This window comes from Anabrus simplex, chromosome 2, assembly GCF_040414725.1.
Source record: "Anabrus simplex isolate iqAnaSimp1 chromosome 2, ASM4041472v1, whole genome shotgun sequence".
Classification (NCBI taxonomy): Eukaryota; Metazoa; Arthropoda; class Insecta; order Orthoptera; family Tettigoniidae; genus Anabrus; species Anabrus simplex.
In genome coordinates this window covers 59034490-59056939 of record NC_090266.1, presented here as the reverse complement: position 1 = coordinate 59056939, position 22450 = coordinate 59034490, and the positions used below count along the sequence as shown (strand labels likewise).

The window sequence follows — 22450 nt, the reverse complement described above, 5'->3', positions numbered from 1 at the left end:
CGAACTTGTCTGTACATTTTCGTGATGTCTCCCGTAAATGCAATGTTGTGTGTCCTGAATCTCAACACAATGGAATAAAGGTCTTGTTGTATAGTAGGCCCTACTAACAATGTATCATTAAGCGACACTCCAGTAGTAGTTTTGGCTGATGCGTCAAAAACTACTCTGACTGATGTAGTTGTGCTTTGTTTAAATACTGCGTGGTGTGGCAAGTAATAATGTTCAGAATCATTTGTTGCATGTAGGCCTACCTCCCTCATGTGAGATAACTGTTCATACTCGGACATGAAGTTCGCATACTGTTCATGCAATACTGGATTTTTCTTGAATTTTGCTTCCAGTTGTTGAAATCGTTGTGTTGCCATATCACGAGAATTGCCCAAGGGTGATCGAGTTTCTTTACGAGGTAACCTGACAACGAATCTTCCTTCAGGAGTGCGTGTGGTGTTTTCCTTGAAGTGCTGTAAACACTGTTGTTCATCCTGAGTTTTAGGTTTAGTGTGCAATTCTTCTATTTCCCAAAATTTACGAAGTTGCGTGTCGAGTTGATCTTCCTTTTTGACAAAGAGAGAAGTGACTGTGTTGCATGCAGGATGGCTGTTTGACTGAGGGCATTTACCAGAAATTATCCAACCCAGATGAGTGTCCTGCAATACCGGGTAATCACCTGCACGTTTTTTCCCATCTGTCTTTAAAATGTTAAAGAACATCTCTGCACCAATGATTAAATCTACCTTGCCTGGACTGTAGAATTTAGGATCTGCTAGTGTGATGTCATTAGGTAGGTTCCACGATTTGTAGTCTAACTCCATGGAAGGCATTTCTCCTGTGATGGCAGGAACCACTAAACAATTTATGTTAGTGTTAAAATCTGATGTTGTGGACTGGAGGTGAATATCCACACTGTGTTTCAGAGTTGACGAAGAATTGTTAATGCCTACAATAGAAGTGGTGTCTTCTTTACATTTTAAATTTAGTCTGCTGACAGTGTCTGTAGTAATGAGATGAGTCTGACTGCCGCTGTCCAAGAGTCCTCGAACCTTGCGAAATTTACCACTGTGATCCTTGATTTTGACAATAACTGTGGATAACAACACATATGGTTTGTTTCGAGTACATGGATGTTCATTCTTGGTAGTTGTGTGAACGCTGGCAAATACCACCTTGTTGTTAGAAGTAGTTTCATTAGTTGTACTAGACTTGTGATTTTCAAGATGTAGTAATGTGTTGTGGGCCTTGTTGCATTTGCGACAGTGACTGGATGTACACTCTGATGTTTTATGTGATGCTCTAAGACAATTTAAACAGAGTTTGTTGTCACGAGCATATTGAATGCGATTTGACACTGTTAACTTGAGAAATGCTTCACATGCAAAAAGTCCTGGTGTATGACCTTGTTTACAATAAGAGCACTGATTGTTAATGCATGCAACATGTGTATAGGACGACGGTTTTTTCTTGTGTGAGCTTTCTTTACTACCGCGCACCTTGCCTTGACTGACAGATGTTTGCATGCTTTCAAGGACTTGGCAGCGATGTTCAATGTAAGATGTTAATTGTTTGAGGGAGGAATTTTTGTTGGCGTTTGCTTCTAGTTCCCAGCCCCTCCTGGTTTCATAATCAAGATGATCAACAATATGTTGTGATAATATTACTTCTTCAAGAGGAGTATCTAATTTCAATGCTTTAAGTGCTTGTAAGTTGCTTGAGAATGTGCCGATGAACTGCCTGAGGTCTTCAGCGGTTTCATTCTCCACTGTTGCAATGTTTAAGATTTCTCTAACATGCTTTGCTGCTATCAGTCTCTTGTTTTGAAACCGATCACATAATAGGTTCCAAGCTACCGTATAGTTTGTTTCAGTAGTTGGAAGGTTCTGAATTAATGCTTTAGCTGAACCTTGAACTGCTCCTAGTAAATAGTGAAATTTCTGAATGGTTGCTAGACTGGAATTTTCATGCACCAATAGTTTGAAATTATCTTCAAACGACATCCAATCTTCATAGTTACCACTAAACATGGGTAGTTTAATCGCGGGTAATTTGATGTTGATATTTTCATGCGACGAATTGGAAGTGTTACTTCTGATACTACCGGCATTTTCGTGTTGGTCTGGCGACAATAATACCTGCATTTTTGCCTTCAAACTGTACACAATGTCATCTACTTCATCTCTATCTACCCCATGATCTCGTTTACTATCCTCCACCTCAAGCTGCGATTGAACTAAATCGTATTTGCTTTCTAAATCAATAAGTGCATCATATCTAACCCTAATGTCTGCTAGGTTTTGAGTAGTGTCGTACTTTTCGACGAAAGTTTTGATTTTTGTGATTCTACCTTTCAGATAACCCCGTTGCTTGATCAGCTTTGCGATTTCGTTCTCGTCCATCGTAAAGCACTGGCTCACACAAATGTAAATAATGCAAGGAAAAGGTAATTAAAGGGAATCTGACCTTGTAAACTGAAGAGTCCCACGTTGCATTGTATGTTTCCAATCCTGCGGATATTTCACACGCGTTTCACTTTTGCCGTGTAATATCGGGCCCGGAAATGGACCAAAATGTTTGGTGACGAATTGAATGCTGTAGCACACATGTTGTATTACTAAACAGCGATGATTATTCTGGTAGTGGACTGTAGTTTGGTTAAGCACGTGATAAGACCATAGGGCCAAGTCATTCACCAATATTACACGTAATGAAACTTTTATTACAATTGTACATGATTAACAAAATACATAGAAACTATTTACACGTTAAACAATAAACTGAAATGCCTGGATGGCTATTGATTAAGTTGGAGGCCATGTGGCCGTGAATGCATGTCTCGCCGACATGTTGTCTAGTTCTAGCCTGTCTCTTTTTCTTGCCGGAAACCAGATGCATTCTGGACACTCAATAGAGACGCGGACAAGAGCGCGCTCTGTATAAATTTTCTAAGAGGACGGAACAATTTTTAATGTCCAGTTCTTTCTTTAGTCTTTGAGATTATGTCAATGTCATCTTTATTATTTGATTTACTTGGTTTTCTATTAGTATGATTCGGGGATATTTTGTGAATAAACTCATCCTACCCCCTATTATTGTTTCTCATTCAAGTTATACCTCCATTTTCCTGTCATTTACTTGTAATTAAGTGAGAAACTTCGACTTTTAGCCTGGCCCATTGACAACCAACCCACATCTCTGCCCAAACCCTGAGTTAATCGGATGTTTATACAGGAATGGAGGCATCGTCCTAGTGGGTTACTACCCCTGGGTACGGTACAATACCCGACATTTTGAGCCAGTTGTCTGATGAAATAGAGGACTCTGCCTCATATTTTTCGGATGGAGAGGAGGAAATTATAAACGTATCAGATCAGGATCATAACAGTGATACAGAGCAGGAGGCTGATCCCGAGAGTGAGATCTATGAAGACGATAACGAAAGAGAATTACCTTCGGGAGAGATGGAGGAACAATGTGGTCCATAACGGACTTTTCAAAACATACTTTGAGGGTAAAAGCAAGGAATATTGTAAAAATACTGCCGGGACCGGAAGGGGAGGCAAGGAAGTTATCAACGGAAAGTGACTGTTTCATGCAGTTGATAAACGCTGAGATGGTCAATGAACTATTATACTGGAATAATTTGCACATTTCTAGGAAGTGGGAGAAAGTGAATTGCAGCTGTGAGCGCAATGCTAAATTTGCGAACCGCAGTGAAATTATGGCATTGCTCGGGGAATGAGGTGTGAAAGATTTCTTGGACTTTTGGCAACAAAGTTTATTTTTCAACCAGTCACTTTTTTTTTTTTGCTATTAAACCTGATCATTTCATTGTATAATTGTGCAAATATTAAAATATGACCATTATTTTAATTTAATTATGTATCTATTGCTTAACTCATTTTAAATATCAACAAGAATAATTAAAGAACCACCTAATCAATACTTTATTTTTTGCGTTGGGAAAAATGAAATAAACATTATCACTTAAAGAACATGTTTCAACAACTTAGTGGTCATCATCAGCTGTATAAGGAAACTTAGATGAAAAATATTGAACAATAAGCACAATTGTTAATCTTTAGGTTATGGGAAAAATATTTTTTCCATAAATATTACAAACTTTTTATTTATTTATAAATATTCCAAAAATATGATCTGTATGCTTTCCCAACAATGTCATCAACATGACCCTTCCAGTGCAAATTACTTTCAAATCTCACACCTAAGTATTTGCACTTGCCATCTTTTGGGATAACTACCTCATCCAAAGTATATTCAAATTTAGTTTTAAAGCTCCTGTTTGTAAAAGTTGTAACAGTTGATTTGCCTCCATTAACCTTCATATTATTATTTTCTTCAACCCATTGTTGGATACTTTCAAGGTCCCTTTGTAATTCTGAACAATCCTCAATGTTATTTATTTCCCTATAAACAATTATGTCATCTGGATACAATCTTATTTTTGATGTTATATTGTTCCCTAAATCATTTGCGTACATTAAGAAAAGTAACGGACCGATTATACTACCCTGTGCAATTCCCTTCCATTGTGATACATTATTTCCTACTTTGACCTTCTGAACCCTTGAATTTAGAAATGTTTTTATTCAACGTGTAACCCTTACATCCAATCCTATTGCCTCCAATTTCTTTAATAATATTCCATGTTCCACTCTATCAAAGGCTTTGGACAGATCTATGGCTATGCAATCTAACTGACCTCCTGAATCCAATTGTTCTGATATGTCCTTCTAAAATACAGTGATGGACAACATTAAGAGGAAAGTTCGCCAAGGGTCAACAGCAAATGATATGAAAGTCACAGCATATGCAGATAATGTAATGATACGGGAAGAAAATGAACAAAAATTGGAAAAACAGCGAAATACCTGGCAAAGGGCAATTGAAGAAGCAGGCATGGTAATAAGTTTAACGTAAAGTGAGGTAATGAAATTCAGTAAAGAAAACAAAAAAATGAAGGATGTTAGCTGTAATGGAAAAATTCTTAAAGAACTGACCTAGGAAGTAAGCTAACTGGGAAAGGAAACATCAAGGAAGAAATTTCAGAGAGGTTAGGAAATTGCTCAAAATTTTATTACTGTATATCAGACATAATTAGAAATTGGAAAGTACCTACCAAAGCAAAAATCATGATATATAAATTGTATTATTTGCCAATATTGACCTATGGAGCAGAATGTTGGACAAAAAAATATCTGAGTAGATTACAAGCGACAGAGTTGTGCTTTCTGCGAGGGATTTTGGGTAAAAAAAGGAGGGACAAGATAAGAAATGAAACCATACGAAACGCGCTACACAGTAACCCTGTAAAAGAAACTATGGAGAGAAATAGGCTGAAATGGTTTGGCCACGTCAAAAGAATGGGACAAGAAAGATTACCAAGAAGAGCTCTGGAATGAGCAGAATCTGGAGGAAGACCAGTTGGAAGACCACAAACAAGACAGAGGCATCAGGTGGAGGATGACGTAAATCTGAGAGGGCTACAGTGCAGACAGTGATGAACAATAGAATGTGGGAAAAAAAAAGAGAAGACTGGAAGAGGTTCTGTGAACGACCTGCATAAGCAGAAACGTATCGAGAAGCAAAAAGAAGAAGACTTGCACCATTTCTACAGTCTGTGCATCCAGCCTCTTTTTGACCATGTTTTCCCACACCTCCTCCTTGGAACACTATAGTATGTCTTTGTCAGATCTATGAATGCCATGACCAGATCCTTCCGTATTCCCAACTCTTTTCTATTAATTGCCTCATGCTGAAGATTGGGTTCACTGTAAATCTTCCACTTCTAAAGGCACACTGTTCCTCCTGCAACTCTCCTACCTTTCTTCTCATTCTCCTTTCTAATAATTTTCCAGCATTGTTGGCACTTGTAGTGTCCCCGTCAAATTTGGTCATAATTAGATTATTTGCTACAGGCCCACATTGAAAATTTTATTACTTGACAAGGGCTAGATTTGTCATTCAGCGAGCCGTGTTAGTGTGTCAGGCTGGTTTTTACCAGTTAAGAAGGAGCAAGTATTGATCTATTCTTCGATCGAGTGAAGGGGGAGATCACATGACGGACAGGTTCCCCGAGGCTACAGCGCGCGTGCCTGATCAGCAAGCCAGCTCAATCTACAAATTTCTGGAATAGTCATAGCCAATTAAAAGAGACACTGGTGAACCAATGGTCGTCATGGAAAACGACACACCCCTGAGCCAAAAGGTATAAAACTTTGTGCGCACATTAAATCTTTCTCTTACTTATTCTGCTCTGCGCTGCTCTGATATGCTGATGTTATGTACTTGCTGCTCGTCAAACCACGAGGAACTTAATTAAATCCTATGGACGATAATCTTCTCCGTTACTTGCGACTATAGTAATGCAAAGTAGAACTTCACCGAGTGGAAATGAAAATTTAGAGGATTCAAGTTAAGTTCATTTCTCCACATGATTAGTGAACATTTCAACTGGTGTGTGCATATTTTAATGCCTGTTGGTGTTAGTTACAGCTTAATTCTATGTGCATGTGGTGAAGACCCAGCTCAACGGATCGTCGACCACCTCATGATGAATCTTGTTTCTTCAAGAATCACCACAATTTCATCGTGGGACGTCAACTGCTGTGTCTCCACGAGCTGCTAAATATGTAAGGGGATTCTGGCATGGAGAAGGTGAACGAAAGGGAAATGCCAGAATGAAATAGACCTCAGCCAGGAGTCGAATACCAGCTAACATTTGAGTACCCATTTATTGTATAATATCTTTCTCATCTATGTAATCCCTAGGTGATATTTTCTTCCCTAGATCATAGTCTATTAGTATTTGCTGTAGTTTGATTCATTTCCATTTTCCATTCTTAAAGGTAGCGAGGTAGACGAGTTACCTGTGTGACTGAAATTTTTGAACTCTATTAGAGTAGTTTGCTGTAGTTATTCTTTGAATGAATTCTCAAGTGCAGGATTTTTATGTGTAAAATCATTGACCTCGCATTAAACTTTACCTGATTTACATGTAATATTTGAAATATTGTGATATGGAATCGTACCTAAATTTGAGAAGTAGTGTCGAATTGAGTGTCATCCATGCTTTACTTACAATTCTTTAGGATCGTGTCATCCATTTTTATGACAATTTCAAGAGGACGGATAGACTTAATAATCACTGATGATGATAATAATAATAATAATAATAATAATAATAATAATAATAATAATAATAATAATAATAATAATAATAGTAATAATAATAATAATAATAATAATAATTTTCAAGTATGAGACCAGGTTAAAAGGTAATTTAATGGTTGTGAGCCATAAACTGAGTTATAATATTCTTGAATATGATATCTGATTTGCTCTGTTAATAATTGCGCCTGGAATATTGGTGATCCTGAGGGATAAAATTAGAATAATTTGTTGCTTGTGTCTTTGGAACACAGCGAGTTGTAATAAATGTTGAGCACGTGTCGAATGTATTTCGTGAGTGTAGGGAATAATAATGAATTAATTGAGGCTCAAGGACTCTATATTTGCAACTTGATAACCCATGTGATGGTGAGGATTATTTAATTCTATTGGAATCTTCGAATAATTTTCTGGAATTTAGATGGATTGTCGTCGTTCTTAAATGATAGGCTCAATGAAAGTGATAACTCCAATTCGATCACTGGTCACTAATTAAGTTGATCATGCTAATGGACATAAGTTCATTTATTTGATCTTATTGACCCGACCATGTTTAAAAATAATGGAATAACTAATTAAGTCAGGATTCGTATGTAAAACATGTACATAAATTTCGTGTTACCCTTGTGTGAATGAGGTGAGTGAATGAAGTAGTTGGAATTATTTTCAAGTGTTCATTTTCACATTGTGCCTTAATCTGGTTATGCATTCACCGCGATGACTCAGATTATTCCAGCGTTGGTTTGCCACAGTGTTGATTTGATAGAAGTGTACTTTAAGGGAAAATTTGTTGAGATTAGGTCCAAGTAAGACTAGATTTGAATTTATTTTCTTTTAAAGCTGATTTAGTCAAAAGATCATTTTGTTAAAAATCAGCAAAGGCACATAATTTATAATGCCTACTGCTCATGGTAAAATGTTTCGTAAAATTTGTTGTACAGTTAATTTTATAAAATTTTGGTAAAAACAAATTGTGTTGCTCACGGTAAAATTATTTTAAAATGAACTCACTTCTGAACTAAGATTTGTATGTGCTGCCATCTATCGATAAACTTTTAAACCAAGAATCAGCTTTTCAACTTACAGTGTGTTTGAGAGTATGGCTCCAACAAACAAAGCAAAACTTGCTGCTTTAGCTGCACTTATATGTTGTACAGTGGTAAAAAGGAAGAAAAGAAATGCCAGGAAATGCTGGACTCAGGATTGGATCAAAAGAAGAGAAGAAGGTAGAGGATTGCTGTCCTAGGTCGAAAATTAGTTGAGGTTAGAAGACCAGCATTCATGTAGGGATTCGGCGATTGTGTTTTCTGCCTCTCTTCTTGCATTTCTGTTGTGGTAAAGTGGTGTTTTAACTTCGTACAAATAAGGATATTTCTGGTATTCATCAGTAAAACACTAACAGCTTCCTTAGTCCACCCGGATCCTGCCATTTTAGAAAGAAGTGTTTGTTTACAATCGAGCTTCACAATCTTCTCACGACGTAGCGCCAACATCATCGTGATGTCAGCTTCGCTGATTGGTTCGTTTCGTAAAATTAATTTTATGGAATAGAACATGTCCTATTTTATGAAAAGTTTTATCAAATGTTTTATAAAACTTGAATTTGACCGTGAGCAACAGAAATTTTATAAAATTAAATTATTGTACAACAAATTTGACAGAAAATTTTACCATGCGCAACAGGCATAAGTTATTTATTAATGAATTTTCAACTGATTTACACATGATTTATAATTAATTTTCAATGGATTTATAACTGATTTTCAATCAATTTCTAATTGATTTTCAAAGAGTTTCAATGCTGTGCGGATAGAAATTAAATGTGTACAGGCAACATAGTTAACTTGTAAGCCAAGGAGGTAACAAATAATAATAATAATAATAATAATAATAATAATAATAATAATAATAATAATAATAATAATAATAATAATAATAACAATAATAATAATAATAATAATAATACCGGTAATAATAAAATAATTTATTTAGCAAGTGAGTCACGATTAAATTGGGAATTTATCAAATGGAACACATCGATTTGTGAACACGATCGTGTGATTATCAAGGATAAATGTTATCAGACAATTCAATGACAATTAATAATAATAATAATAATAATAATAATAATAATAATAATAATAATAATAATAAATTAATTGTGACTTTGAAGTAGACTCATACTCAATAGTAGGATTTCTACTGATTACATAAGCGAGTGTTACCTACCTTGAAAATCATATAAATGATCATTAGTTAAAAATGACCATGTGGTAAATCTTTAATAGATAAGTGGAATTTTCAAGTTCAACTTTGCTTCTGTAATAATAGTTGAGATAACTGTCAGCTGATTTTGTAAATACTGTGAGTTATAGGAGGCTCAATCCATATTTTAATTTAAATTTTTAAAGGCAGTAAAGGCCTAATCCAGGTTTATATATTATTTTTCAGAGAGTAACCATTGTCTGCATCGACGAAGATCATTTTGATTTATGTAAATTCACTACTAGAAGACAGGACACAATGAAATTGACAGCAAGAATATTTTTGTTGCAAAAGTGTTTATGTGAATAAATGTCAGAAATGTTGTTTTAAAATTATTTTTGGTGCTTGGTCGTCAATCCTTTTCCCTTAAATGCCTCTAGAAAATCGGAAAGCCATGAACAAACGTTCTCCCTTGGAGTCTCTCGCTCAGTGGCTGAGTTTAGCCAGGTAATAAGAGGGCAGTAGGAAGAGTGTGATTCCTCTACAGTTATCATACATTTTATTTTGTCCCCCTTCTTAAAGACTGGTACTATTATTCCCTTTCCCCAGCGTCAGTGTGACGTGTTAAAAAACAATGGCCTCAGATTAATTCTGGACGCGTCACTGAAGAATATGTGTTCCTACTGATCCTCAGCCCAATGCTCATGCAGCTTCACGAAATGAAGACTGTCTCTCCACTGTTATGGCAGAACTGCAGGTCCTCTGCCTTGTTTTCTAGAGGCTAAATTTGCCTCATGAAGCCTCTTTCTGACTGTGCTTTTACTCACAGCTCTGTCGTGAACTTGTAACGGACTACTCCGAGCCTCAACCACTGTTAAGATACCTGTTCCTTAACACTTGTAGCCTCAAAAAGTGATCTTGTAAGGCAGAAGTTCACCTAGGACAGCCTGAACCAGGTTTAATAATAATGTTATTTGTTTAACGTCCCACTAACTATTTTTTAAGGTCTTCGGAGACGCCAGAACCAGGTTTTATCTGGTAGGTATGATGATTATGAAAAAATGTTTCAGAGCCCGACTAATGCTTATAGGAGATGTATTCCAAAGCTCTGCTATATAGCGGTAGCTTTGGCCATTATTCACCAATACTACTGCTTTCGCTGTGTCCACAACATTTAGAGGCAGGTTGATGAGTTGTTTATTGGATCAGGAACCTCTCAGATACTGGTCAATCAGTGTTAAAGGTACAAGAGCAACTACAATGCTGAAATAATGGCTTTCATAATTGGTGCAAAACAAAGGAAAAATGTGGGGGAGCACTCACCATTGTTTGAATGGGTTACTATAATACATTACAAATCTTTTTGTTGTTATTCATTGTTACTCCTCCAGTAATGTCCATATAGCCAATCAATAAATACTGGAAAAGCTTTGGTAACCATATTCAATGTAGAATTTAACTGAGCTTTCTATCAAAATATGAAGTGTTACTTTTTTTTTTTTTTTTTTTTTTTTTTTTTGGAGGGCAGTGTAGACTGATTCTCCTTTGCAATCCCAGTTTTTTTTACACCCATTTCTTCTCAACACCCAACAAGCTCATTTTTTCTTCCCAGCTTCAACAGGAGGAAGGACTTCAACACTCACCGAGAGGCCATCTTGACAGGAAGTCCATCTTGATATGGGAAGTATAGGATAAGCAGAAAGCACAGGACAAACAAAAAAGGAGGAAAGTAACACACTATTAAGTGATGAATCCAGATTCTATTACAATGGAGCTGTAAACTCTTGTCATAAAATGCTTTAAGATAATCCTTGCTAAATCAGGAGCACGGAGATGTCAACAGATGGTGTGAGATATTCCACAAGGGGTAAATGGACTACATTTCTTTGAACGTAACCTTCAGCTTCAAGCATATCTGCAGCTTTTGTTAGAGAATATGTGCCCGATGATGTGATTCCGCGGGATGAAACTCCTCCAAACCAGTGCTTTGTTGCCAGGGAATAACTAGCATGTAACAAGTAGTTAGGATGAGGAGACCCGGTTAAAATGCCAGCTAGGTCAGACTGAGCAGAGTAGGCTTCACCCTAACAATGGCTTTGGCTAAGCAGCTCTGCATTTGGAAGGCAGCAGGCTGGTTCCACAGCTGGCTGTCCTGAAAATGGTTTTCCATGATTTTCCATTCTACTTACTAAGGCAAATGCCAGGATAGTTCCTTTTATAGGGCACAGTCACCACCCTCTCTCACCTCCTCTGCACCTCAAAATGGTGGCGGCAGCAGTAGCGGCAGCATTAAGATCACTAGGGATTACCCCTCTGAATTCCTTCCAAAGGGATCTTTTAAACCATGAAAGATAGCATAAGCAGGTAGAATGTCAAGGATCACTCAGTGTTCCCAGGGAGTGTTAACAGTTTGAGTAAAATAAGGTAATTACCTCTACCAGTATCGGTCGTTATAGTGACGCCAAGTGCGGGTTTGGCGCGTGAGATATCTAACGCTGAAAAGACGGTAAAGAACGGTATTATCTGCTAACGCCTAGAACCCTGCAGACTAATTAATGCCAGTGTAATCAAATAACTAAAACGGTTCGAGTCCGTGGTCGCGTGAACTGTCGTATCAGCATGTGTCATAGTGTCGCGAGGAGGAATTATTGCGTCCAGACCATTGTGTCCTTAAATTTATGGTGAGCGGGATGGATTAATTTTCGCTCACAGGCTGTAGCCAATTAAAGGCTAAACATTAAGGTCGCGACCTAGGCCCACATGTGCCATGAGCGGTGAAGAAGAACCTAAATCATCTACTTTGCAGGAGCTTCACCAACCCAGAACCATGGAGGCAGTGCCAAGGGTCGATTGAGTGACTTTGTGCATCCTGGAGACTGATGTGAACATGGCCTAAGTTCGTGGTGACACTGTGGCCATGTGATCGTCACGAATGCTGAGATCGTCGCAAGCTAAGTTTTAATGTCCACATAATAGCAAGCCTGGGGTAGTAGTTACACACTAGTTCATATCTGTTGTAAATAAGTAATTTAAAGTTAATTTTCAGCCAGATGGCACTGATTTGCATTCACTTCAATAATGTAAATGTGTCCTGAGCTGTGTGTGTATGTTTGTGTTTTCTCTATCATTTTTCAGTTAGAGGAGCTTAAGGGTGCGCCAGTGTAGATACAGGAGTGGTTTTTTTGGTGTATTTTAGTGTATTTCATTTGTGTGGTAAATATGCAAGATCTGGTTTTTGATTTTATAGAAAGCACGCCGGTAGTTATCGTATGGGAAAATAAATTTGCAGCTGTGGTCTCTATTTTACTATTTTTTAAATGTAATGCATGGGAATTTCATGAGTAATCATGAAGCAGAATCAAGGAGACACTCGACGTTGTCTAGTTAGAGTCTTTACTATGCAAGGAAGACGGGACAAACGGGACGGAAGAACAGCTGATTTAACGTATAAAGTGCCAGATGAGCATGCAACTATAGATGTTTCGAGCCTAGGGCTGGATCGAATAAGACTTGAGAAGCCATGAGTTATGAATAGTTTAACGGGTGCTAGAATGTGATATTTAAAGGAGGCTAGAGATGCCCATAGTTATGACCTGAGGAGAGTCATGAACCTGCGTATCGCCAAGTGTATGGGCGGAATTGGTCTCAGAATTTATGGATAATGATGTGCAGACTCAAATGAAAGAGGCTGAAGCCCTTATTGTCATGCGATTGATTATTTTGTGAGTTGAGACCGCAGGTTATTTTATGGAAGGAGCAGTACTGGAACTGCAAGTGTTGAGGAAGAATACTTGTCTCTGAGTGAAGTCTAGCAGGTAGCACCAAGCCCCCTTTGTGCGTAGTTGAATGAACCAGCTCAAGGCTGTCTCATAGTCGAGTTTTGTTCCGTCCTTTAGCCAAGCTCTCCCTGAAAACTAGAGTATGTTTACAGGTCACAGCTGATCAAGAGAGTGAAAGTAGGATGGCAGAGATATGCCCTGTGTCTTATGTTTAGACGCAATCCTTGCGTCTATCTGCTATTGGGAGATCCCAATGATCACCTGGGAAGAAGATGTGCATATATTGTTTTATTTCTTAGGATCCCATACGTGCTATTTCATTTGTATGTAATTATTTACAGCCTCTCTGGATTTATCTGCGAGTTTTGTGTAATTTTGATGGATGATTTTTGCATTTGTTTATATTCTCTGATGTTTGTGCCGATGCTCTCAGCATTGAATAAGATTTGCTGTTTATTTAGCTCAATAGCTAAATACGGGTCGATGGCAATTTATGCCATTCAGTTAGCGTAAGGGCAGCCATACTTTAGAATCAGTGTACATGTAAGCCATTTGCAGCTGAGGACTAGCTTTGTTATTGAACTGATTTCCTTTATTAATGATGTAGGTAAGGTAAGGGTTATTCTGCCCAAAGGCAGGTCCGAACCTCCACAGAGGTGTTCCTGAGCCGGAGTTTACGTGCGATAGGGTGGCCAGTTCCTTTCCGCTCCTTCATTCCCTTACCCCCCACCAACAGCGCGTGGCAACCCATCCAACTCCTGACCATACCCAATGTTGCTTAACTTCAGAGATCTCACGGGATCTGGTGTTTCAACACGGCTACCGCCGTTGGCTTATTAATGATGTTAATTGGATCAAATACTAGTGTGAGTAACTAACTACTGCAGATATGTAAAGACACTTCTACAAGCGAATCCCTACGGGATTAGGACATAAAAGCGAAGTTTGCGTCAATCTAATTTCATAATGTACCCCTCCGAAGTCACTCCTAAGTTGTGTGTTTCTTTTCGGCAGGCCGTGACCCGTTTGTAATTAATTTTATTGTGTAAATGAAATGGACATGTGCGTGGCACATTTTTCTTTGTCTTATTGGCCATTTGGCTTCTTATGGTGTCAATTCGTGTTGAAATGAAATGGCATATGGCTTTTAATGCCGGGAGTGTCTGAGGACAAGTTTGGCTCGCCAGATGCAGGTCTTTTGGTTTGACTCCCGTAGGCGACCTGCGCGTCATGATGAGGATGAAATGATTATGAAGACGACACATACACCCAGCCCCAGTGCCAGCGAAATTAACCAATTAAGGTTAAAATTCCCGCTAACCCTTTAGCCATGGAGCCGGATTTGTTTAGTATGAATTATATTAATGTCTTAGATTAATAAATCCATTTTATCTGATTTCTTTCTCTTATTTACGAGATTTATGTATCCGTATTCCTGTCAATATACTCATGGTATTCACCTCATAGAGAGGTTAGATTAATTAGCTTAGCCCACATTGATATCTGAACAGCAACCACACGCTCTACCAATTGACCCTGGCTAATTTAGAAGACAGGTGAGATACAACACAAACATCACAATTTCTAGTCCAGCATTTATGTACAGTGGCAGATGTTAGAGCTGTGACATAATACAGACGAAGTATGGAGCGAGTGGGGAATATTTGACCTAGTTATAGGGTTAGATAAGCAGAGTTGTCCCCCGGCTGAATGGGAACTGTTTTTTCACGGTCAGTGGAAATTACCTCGGCAGTAGTATACTAGTATACTTGACCCTTTTTCAATATCGTGAATGAACAGATGTTTTTTTCTTAGTCAACCGCCGGAGGAGCAGCAGCAGCAGCAGCAAGACGACGAGACCACATTTCTACGCCAGGATGAAAAACCAAGGACTGACCCAGTTCAGTTCTATGGAATTATATTATATTATATTATATTATATTATATTATATTATATTATATTATATTATATTATATTATATTATATTATTCCATAGGCAGGCAGCCGAATCAACAAATAGATGAGTACTAGATTTGCAATATAATTATGTATGTGTGCACACATTTTAATGTAGCAAAGGGAATAGGTTAGTTTTGTTATTTAATTTCAGTAGGTTTAGCTGTTGTTTGCAAGGACAACATCCTATTACAGTAAATGTTAGGAAGCTTGTAAATGTAAATAAGTGTAAAGTATATGTGGACCGGTTGCATGAGGTCCCAGTTTGCCTTTTCATTTTATTCAGATTTTAGAGCCAAGTGGTTAGAGTCATTCTTTTTTTTTTTTTTTTTTTTTTCATAAGTCAGTTTCTTGCTTTAGCCTTGTATATTTTTGATTTGTTTTCTTTTGATATTTGAGACGCAGTGAATGTCTCAGGGCTTAAATGTAAATGTACTAAGGATTTAAATTAAAGTCAGCAAGGACTAGATTAATGGGAGTTCAAAGTGTACAGAAACATGCCTTCATGTTTTCTGGGATTTATTGCATGAAGTGAGAATGAGAGTGTGTGAGATAGTGGAGTTGGATCCACGAATTTTGGTAATCTTCATGATTATTTAAATATAAAGATGAGTGTAAATTAGTGATTGATTCACAAGTTCCTCGAACGCAGTTTTGTATTCCAAGTTCCGAATTTTAGAATCAGTTTCCTTTAAATATTTATTGTTATTAATGCATTTTTCGCAAGTTGATAGGATGAGACATTTCAGTAACTTTCAGATTTACAGACATGATCTATTGTTTATGTGGTAATTTCTAAATTACTAGTTATGGTGTTATTATAGAGTTGGCCACTTTATTATTCAAGTTTAACTCTTTTCTTTATATATACATAAAAGAAATGCTATTATTCAGGGCGTTGACCTAAGAAGATCTTTTGCCCCTACTTGCACCATACGTTGTGAACCTGCGTGTATTTGGAAATAGCGGAAGTGTAAAGTGTTGAATGTGAGGAAAGGAACATTAAGGATGACACAAACACTCAGTCCCCAGGCCAGGGATATTAATCATTTGCAATTAAAAACCCCTGACCCGGCCAGGAATCGAACCCGGGGCCGCCGGGTGACAGGCGGATGCATTGCCCCCTTCACCGCGGGGCCGGACCAAGTTTAACTTAACGAGCATGAGTGCTTTGATTTTTGACCAGCGCGGTGTTGTTTCCTTTCATGCGAGCGAATGTTAGAGGACGTCAGTTTTGGCAACTTTAGGACGTGATATTTTATGTGATTATGAGTAAGAGGATGCGTTCCTCATTTGAAAGGCCTGCATTTTCATGTTTGTGTAACTTGCCTCAGGTAGACTTGTGAGCAGCGTGTGTTAAGGGTTGGACCCTGTATGTTTTAGATATTTGCTGCATTATTTTGGGAGTCTGAATCTCTGCTTTTGAGTCATTCCGCTGTGTGGTTGGCGAGGATGATGTGTGTGTCTACCGAGGAGAGTTTTATTTTCGCGGAATGAGCTATAGGAGGATAATCAGCAGAAATTTGTACAATTTGTAATAAGTTCAACCGTCAATACGAATCTAACATGAGATTTATAGTCTGTACTGTAATGAATCTGGATGAAGCGGAATCAGTACTGAACAACACAATCCTATGTGCCACCACTCAAATATTCACAAATGAACACACTGCAAAGTCATAGTTTGAAGAAGAGTGTTACATCATGAGACAAAGCACACTGCAACTCCTTCATAACACTGGGGAACACAGAGGGGAAGCACTAGAATATGCTGAAAAACGTTGGAAATACAAAAGACTATTGGAGGAAAAGAAGATACAGCACAACCTCTCAACAGAACAGAAGTTGATAAATGAGGTAACAGCGAAACCTCACAAAATACTACGGCTCTCGAAGAAAAAGATACCAAACCCACTCGTAAATATGGAACAATGGGAAGCCCACTTCAACAACCTCCTTGGGGAGAAGGGTAAAATGACAAACTGCTTCACACCAAACGCAACAAACAAACAAGACACGAGCCCAATTACAACAGAGGAAGTCAACTAACTCATAAGAAAGAGGAAAAATATTAAAAGTGGCCAGACCTGACAGGATATTCATGGAACACCTAAAGGACACACTCCAAGACATGCTAGAACTGCTAACATGCCTATTCAATGAATGCCTAAAGAATAATACATTCCCAGAACAATGGAGAAAGACACTTATAACCGTCTACAAAGGTAAAGGAAGAAAGGATGACCCAAACTCCTACAGGGGAATTGCCCTTGAAAATATTATGTTCAAACTCTTCTCCAAGATCCTACTAGGATGCATGGAACAAAGATTATACATCGATATACCACCAAACCAACACGGCTTCACCCCGGGCAGATCAACACTATGTGCTGTTCAAGAACTCATACAAAAAATAACAATGACGCTAGCATGACCCACCACACCATTGTATGCTATCTACATAGACTACTCCAAGGCTTTTGACAGTATAGATAGGAGAACATTCATCCACAAACTATAGAATATACTGGGCAGCACAAACAAAGAATTAGAAAAAACTCAATTTTAAATGTAAACTATGTGACAATCTATGACGGCATAATCATGTTTAAGATTATCACCCAAACAAAGGGAGTCTTACAAGGAGATCCGATGGGCCCAGTTCTCTTCTATGTAATGACAGCAGACATTGGCCAGACTATACACACAACAAATGTTAAACTGCTGATGTATGCAGACAACATGTTGCTCCTCTCCAGGAATCAAGATCTGCAGGCAGCCATGGAAAACATCAGAGTATGGGCACTAGAAAACTCTACGGAAATAAACAGTCCCAAAACAAAGGCAATGGCGTTTGGAAGGGGAGGAAGGATATCCAAGAAGGAGCAGCTCACGTGTGGAGGAAAAACCCTAGAATTCATACTGAGTTTAAAGTACCTGGGGGTCACGATGCAAACAACCAGAACCACCCTCTGCTTACATTTACAAGAGAGGGCAACAGCCACAACGAAAGCAACATATGACACCCCTAAACTCCAAAAACTTTCCCTGCCAACTGCTGTAGTGCTGTTCAAGCTAAAAGTTATGACGACCGCCACATATGGAATTCAACTACTAAGGCCCTACCTGATAGCGAACAATCTTAGAAAACTAGAGAACATTAAAGCAAGATTCCTAAAAAAGCTCTCTCAATATATAAGTTCACAAGGAAACATTATGTGTGCATAATAGAGCAGGAATTATACTTTATCGAAGGCATAGGAAGTTGCTTTGGGCTGCCAGAAATGCAAGCATACAAAATCCTCATCCAGGAGAAACATAACAAAGCCAGTGAGATACCAAGAGAAGAAATGGACACAGAAGTGATGAAAACAGAAACCTGGAACTTCGAGCTCAGCCATCTCTACACAAGATTTGCCGCCCACAGTTTCCACGGGAAAATATGCCGGAATGAATCACATCACAACCCAAGGAGGACTGCGTCTGCGAACCATGCAAACAGCCATGCCCCAAGTACCATCTGGCAAAATGAGGAAACAGAACTCAAGTCTTGAAACATGCTGACGAAAGACTGGTGAAAACAAAACCCAAACTACTGTACACATTGTGTTTAATACAAATTATTATGAAACTATAAGCTTTTCTGCTTTGCATGTCTGAACCAGTTCTCATTCATATCTATATTGAGGATGCCTTTTATAGGCTATACTTGGTTCTCTTTCTTTACTCAACATTACATCATTAGCACAGTTTGGTTGACGTGTGAGCATAGTCTACAGTGATAGAAATTATGTTCGGTTGTGTTGAACTTTAACAAGACACAAAAAAGGAAAAAAAAATCAGGAACAAACTATACACACCATTAGATTTTCCATGAAGCTTCAGTTAGGGTTATGTGTATCGCTAGATCACAATGCTACTGCCTTGGTCAATGGTATGTGATATTTTCCAAGTGCCTCCATCTTAGAAGGCTATGTCTAACATGCTTTCTTAACATGACTGTGTAACATGGAGATATACCTGACGAGAGTGTAACTGCACTCGTAAATCCTTACAGCCTAGTAAATATTTACTCTGTTGTTTATACATAGTATTTGTAATTAAAAATAACATGTTCTACCCCCATTTAGCCTGTATTCTTTCTGGTGTTCCAAAAAAAAAGTATGTATAAAACCCAAGGGCTGACTTTAAAAAAATGAAAATACGATGGTCATTATTTTAAAACCTAGGAGAATAACCTGTGAAAACTGTGTTTGACGTTTATATTCCAAAATTAATGTAGAAAGTCAAACCAATCTAACTAAAATAACCTGTGGAATCTGTGTTCAGCATTAATTTTATATACCAAAATTATTAATGCTGATTTGACAGAAATTCATTCAAAAAATTTAACAGAAAGAATTATCATTAAAAAATAATTTAAAAAAAAAGAGAAAGTATTTCCACATTGGGTTATAATCTGTAAGTTGCATATATAAGAATGAATATAGCAGATGACTTCCCCAATTTTTATAACAATACGGATATGTTTTGTTTACCACAATGGAAAAAATCAAAGGCATTATTTTTATTTTGAAAGACATAATAATTAATTCATAATTACCTTCATTCTTTTAGAAGAACACATAGCACAAATTACTCTGCCACAGCGTCTGCAATGATGGCGTCGATTGAACATGGAGAAATTCACTGATTTACAGCACATACACTGGGAAACCTGTAAAGAGACACAGAACTGGATAATACAGAATTTTCTGATTAAAATAGGAAATAAATCATACAGTACAATGATGCAAATTTCAATGCACTAATTTTATATTTTATTAATAGATTTTGAGGGGTAGGGTGGTTATGAATAATCTTGACCATAGTGGCTGGTATCTGATCAGTAGTGACTTGATCACAACAAATATGTAGGTGGATGGTCCTAGTCAATACTAAATATTAATTATTTATATTTATTTACATAAGTCTAGTACAGAAAAACCTCGTTAATTCGAAGTCGTTGGGACTCAAAAATCGGACTTCGAATTACGTGATTTCGAATTAACCGCCAATTCGCAATTCAGAAGTACCAACCCTTGCCGCGTTACAAAATATTCTAAGGCCCGTTACTGCATGCATTTAACCTTGATTCACAGTTTATACCTTTCAAATGCCATGAAAAAAGAACTATTTCCAAAATGTATCCAAGAAGGTGCATTTACAGTATTCAAATAATACACTCGGATATCTCACTGGTAAACATAACCTCACGCAATGAAAAAAAAGCACGATTCAAAGACGAGGAGAAATCTATGCTCGCTCCCATGTGCAAGTGCTTTATTAATTGGATTACTATACTGTATGCATTTTAGATGCCTTGTATTTACACAGAAAGTACCCGATGCCCTTAAAATCGAACTTTCCTATGACTCTATCCCTGTACGATTTCCCGCTATGGCACTTCTCTCGTACCGGTACTTCAGAAATGTAAACACTTGCCGCGACACGAAGTATTCTAAGACCCATTAATACATGCAATCACCTCGATTCACAGTTTAAACCTTTCAAATGCTATGGAAAAAACTATTTCCGAAACAAGGTGCATTTACAATGTTCAAATAATGCACTTGGATAAATCACTGACAAACATAACCTCACGCAACGAAAGAAAAAAAATCGCACAATTCAAAGACGAGGATAAATTATGCCGGTTCCCCTGTGCAAATGCATTATTTTTTGGATTTCTTTACTGTTTGCATTTTTATTATAGATGCTTTGTACTGGCATGGAAAGTGCCGGACGCTCTTAAAACATCTTGTCTTATCGAAGTTTCCTATGACGAAGGAATAAAGTATCTCGCTTCCATGTGCATGGCAACGCACTATGACACCCATCCCTCACACTGTACTATTTCCAGGCTGGCAATTTCTCCTTTAAAACAATAAGACCGTTTGGGCTCGCATTAAAATAAAGCAATGCAGTTTCACCGGCAATGTCAATATTGTTCGGTGCCTACGAATTTATTATATTTGCCACGTTTTTTCGTCCGCTGTCGGCATCGCCAGTGTTCGCGGATTCTGTTTTCCCGCACACTGCATGTTGCGTGATATTACGGCGTTCCTTAAAAGGTTGAACAAACAAGAATTCCGATTTCATTCAACTTAGCAATCATGAAGCGCACTGTTGACCCGCCGAAGTGAGGGTAAGTGCGGAAAGCTACCCCTCCACGTTCCGGAACGCGCGTTCTATTATGACGCGGAGCAGATAAATTTCGAGTTGAAATTACTCTGTAACATACTATTGTTTTAAAATGTAAAGGCAGTTTCGAATTAAAAGTCTGAATTTCGGTAATGGGGCCGACATTGTACTTCGAATTACGAATTATCCGTATTTTGAATTAAACAATTGAAATAACATGCAAAACTGTATCTCATGTTTCCGGGAACGAGAGCTTCTTCGCATTAGGCGGGATTTTGAATTAACCGATTTCGAATTATCGAGGTTCTACTGTACATGTTTCAGGAATCTATATACATTCCCTTCATCAGCTAGTCAAATTAAAATTAAAATTCCTGTACACAAGAAGACCTAATAAAAAGGGGGCCCCCAGTAAGAAATCCAAAACTATTGCCAATACAGTTTAACATTTAAAAAATCAAAATGTGGATGCATGGAATTAAATTCCATCTAGTCGAATACGATAAAACACAATAGAATAGAGTCTGTATACATTAAAATATTGAGCACTATGTTCTTGTTGTGGTGTTAGATCACTGTGTACTTGATGATCCGATGAAATCTTGTAAAATTCAATTGGAGTTAAGAATAAAAGAATAGTGCAAAAACTTGTTGTCATGCCAAAACCATCCGTTAATGGACGTATTATGCAGCCAGGTGATATGAGCTTAAAATGATCTGTAGGAGGGAAAAGTAAAATAGAAACTATAATCGGAAGACTATAACAAACAAAATGAGAATACAACGCGTAAAATTATTAAAAATTACCAATATATTGATACAAGAAGTACGTGAGGCTGTCATATAACTATTAAGGATGTAAAAGCGGCTGGAGTTGTTCGGCGACTGATTGCGGAGTTGCAGTGGGAGGCGCGGTGAATGGACGAATGAGGGGAGAGTACTGCCCCCGTGTGCTAACGTCATACTTTCCCTCTTACACGCTTTTCTTCCTTCTCTTTTGCTCTCACGTATTGGGTCACCAATTTAAACAACTGGTTATCCTCTGCCATGTGCTTGTTAAGCCTATTTTCATTATCAAATTTTTATAACATGTAAATTTCTAACTTTTCAAGGGTATTCATTTGTTTACCTTTGTTTAGCGGGT

At 37.7% G+C, this 22450-nt stretch overlaps 1 protein-coding gene across 1 annotated transcript in view; it reads right to left on the bottom strand.

The window, feature by feature from the left end:
• The window catches only part of Sptz (Spastizin), a 713541-nt gene that overhangs the window by 171843 nt on the left and 519248 nt on the right, over positions 1 to 22450 (bottom strand). Inside the window, exon 26 of the mRNA XM_067139843.2 lies at positions 19727 to 19840. Within this exon, the coding sequence (XP_066995944.2) occupies positions 19727 to 19840 (114 nt within the window). The remainder of the gene's footprint in view (positions 1 to 19726; positions 19841 to 22450) is intronic.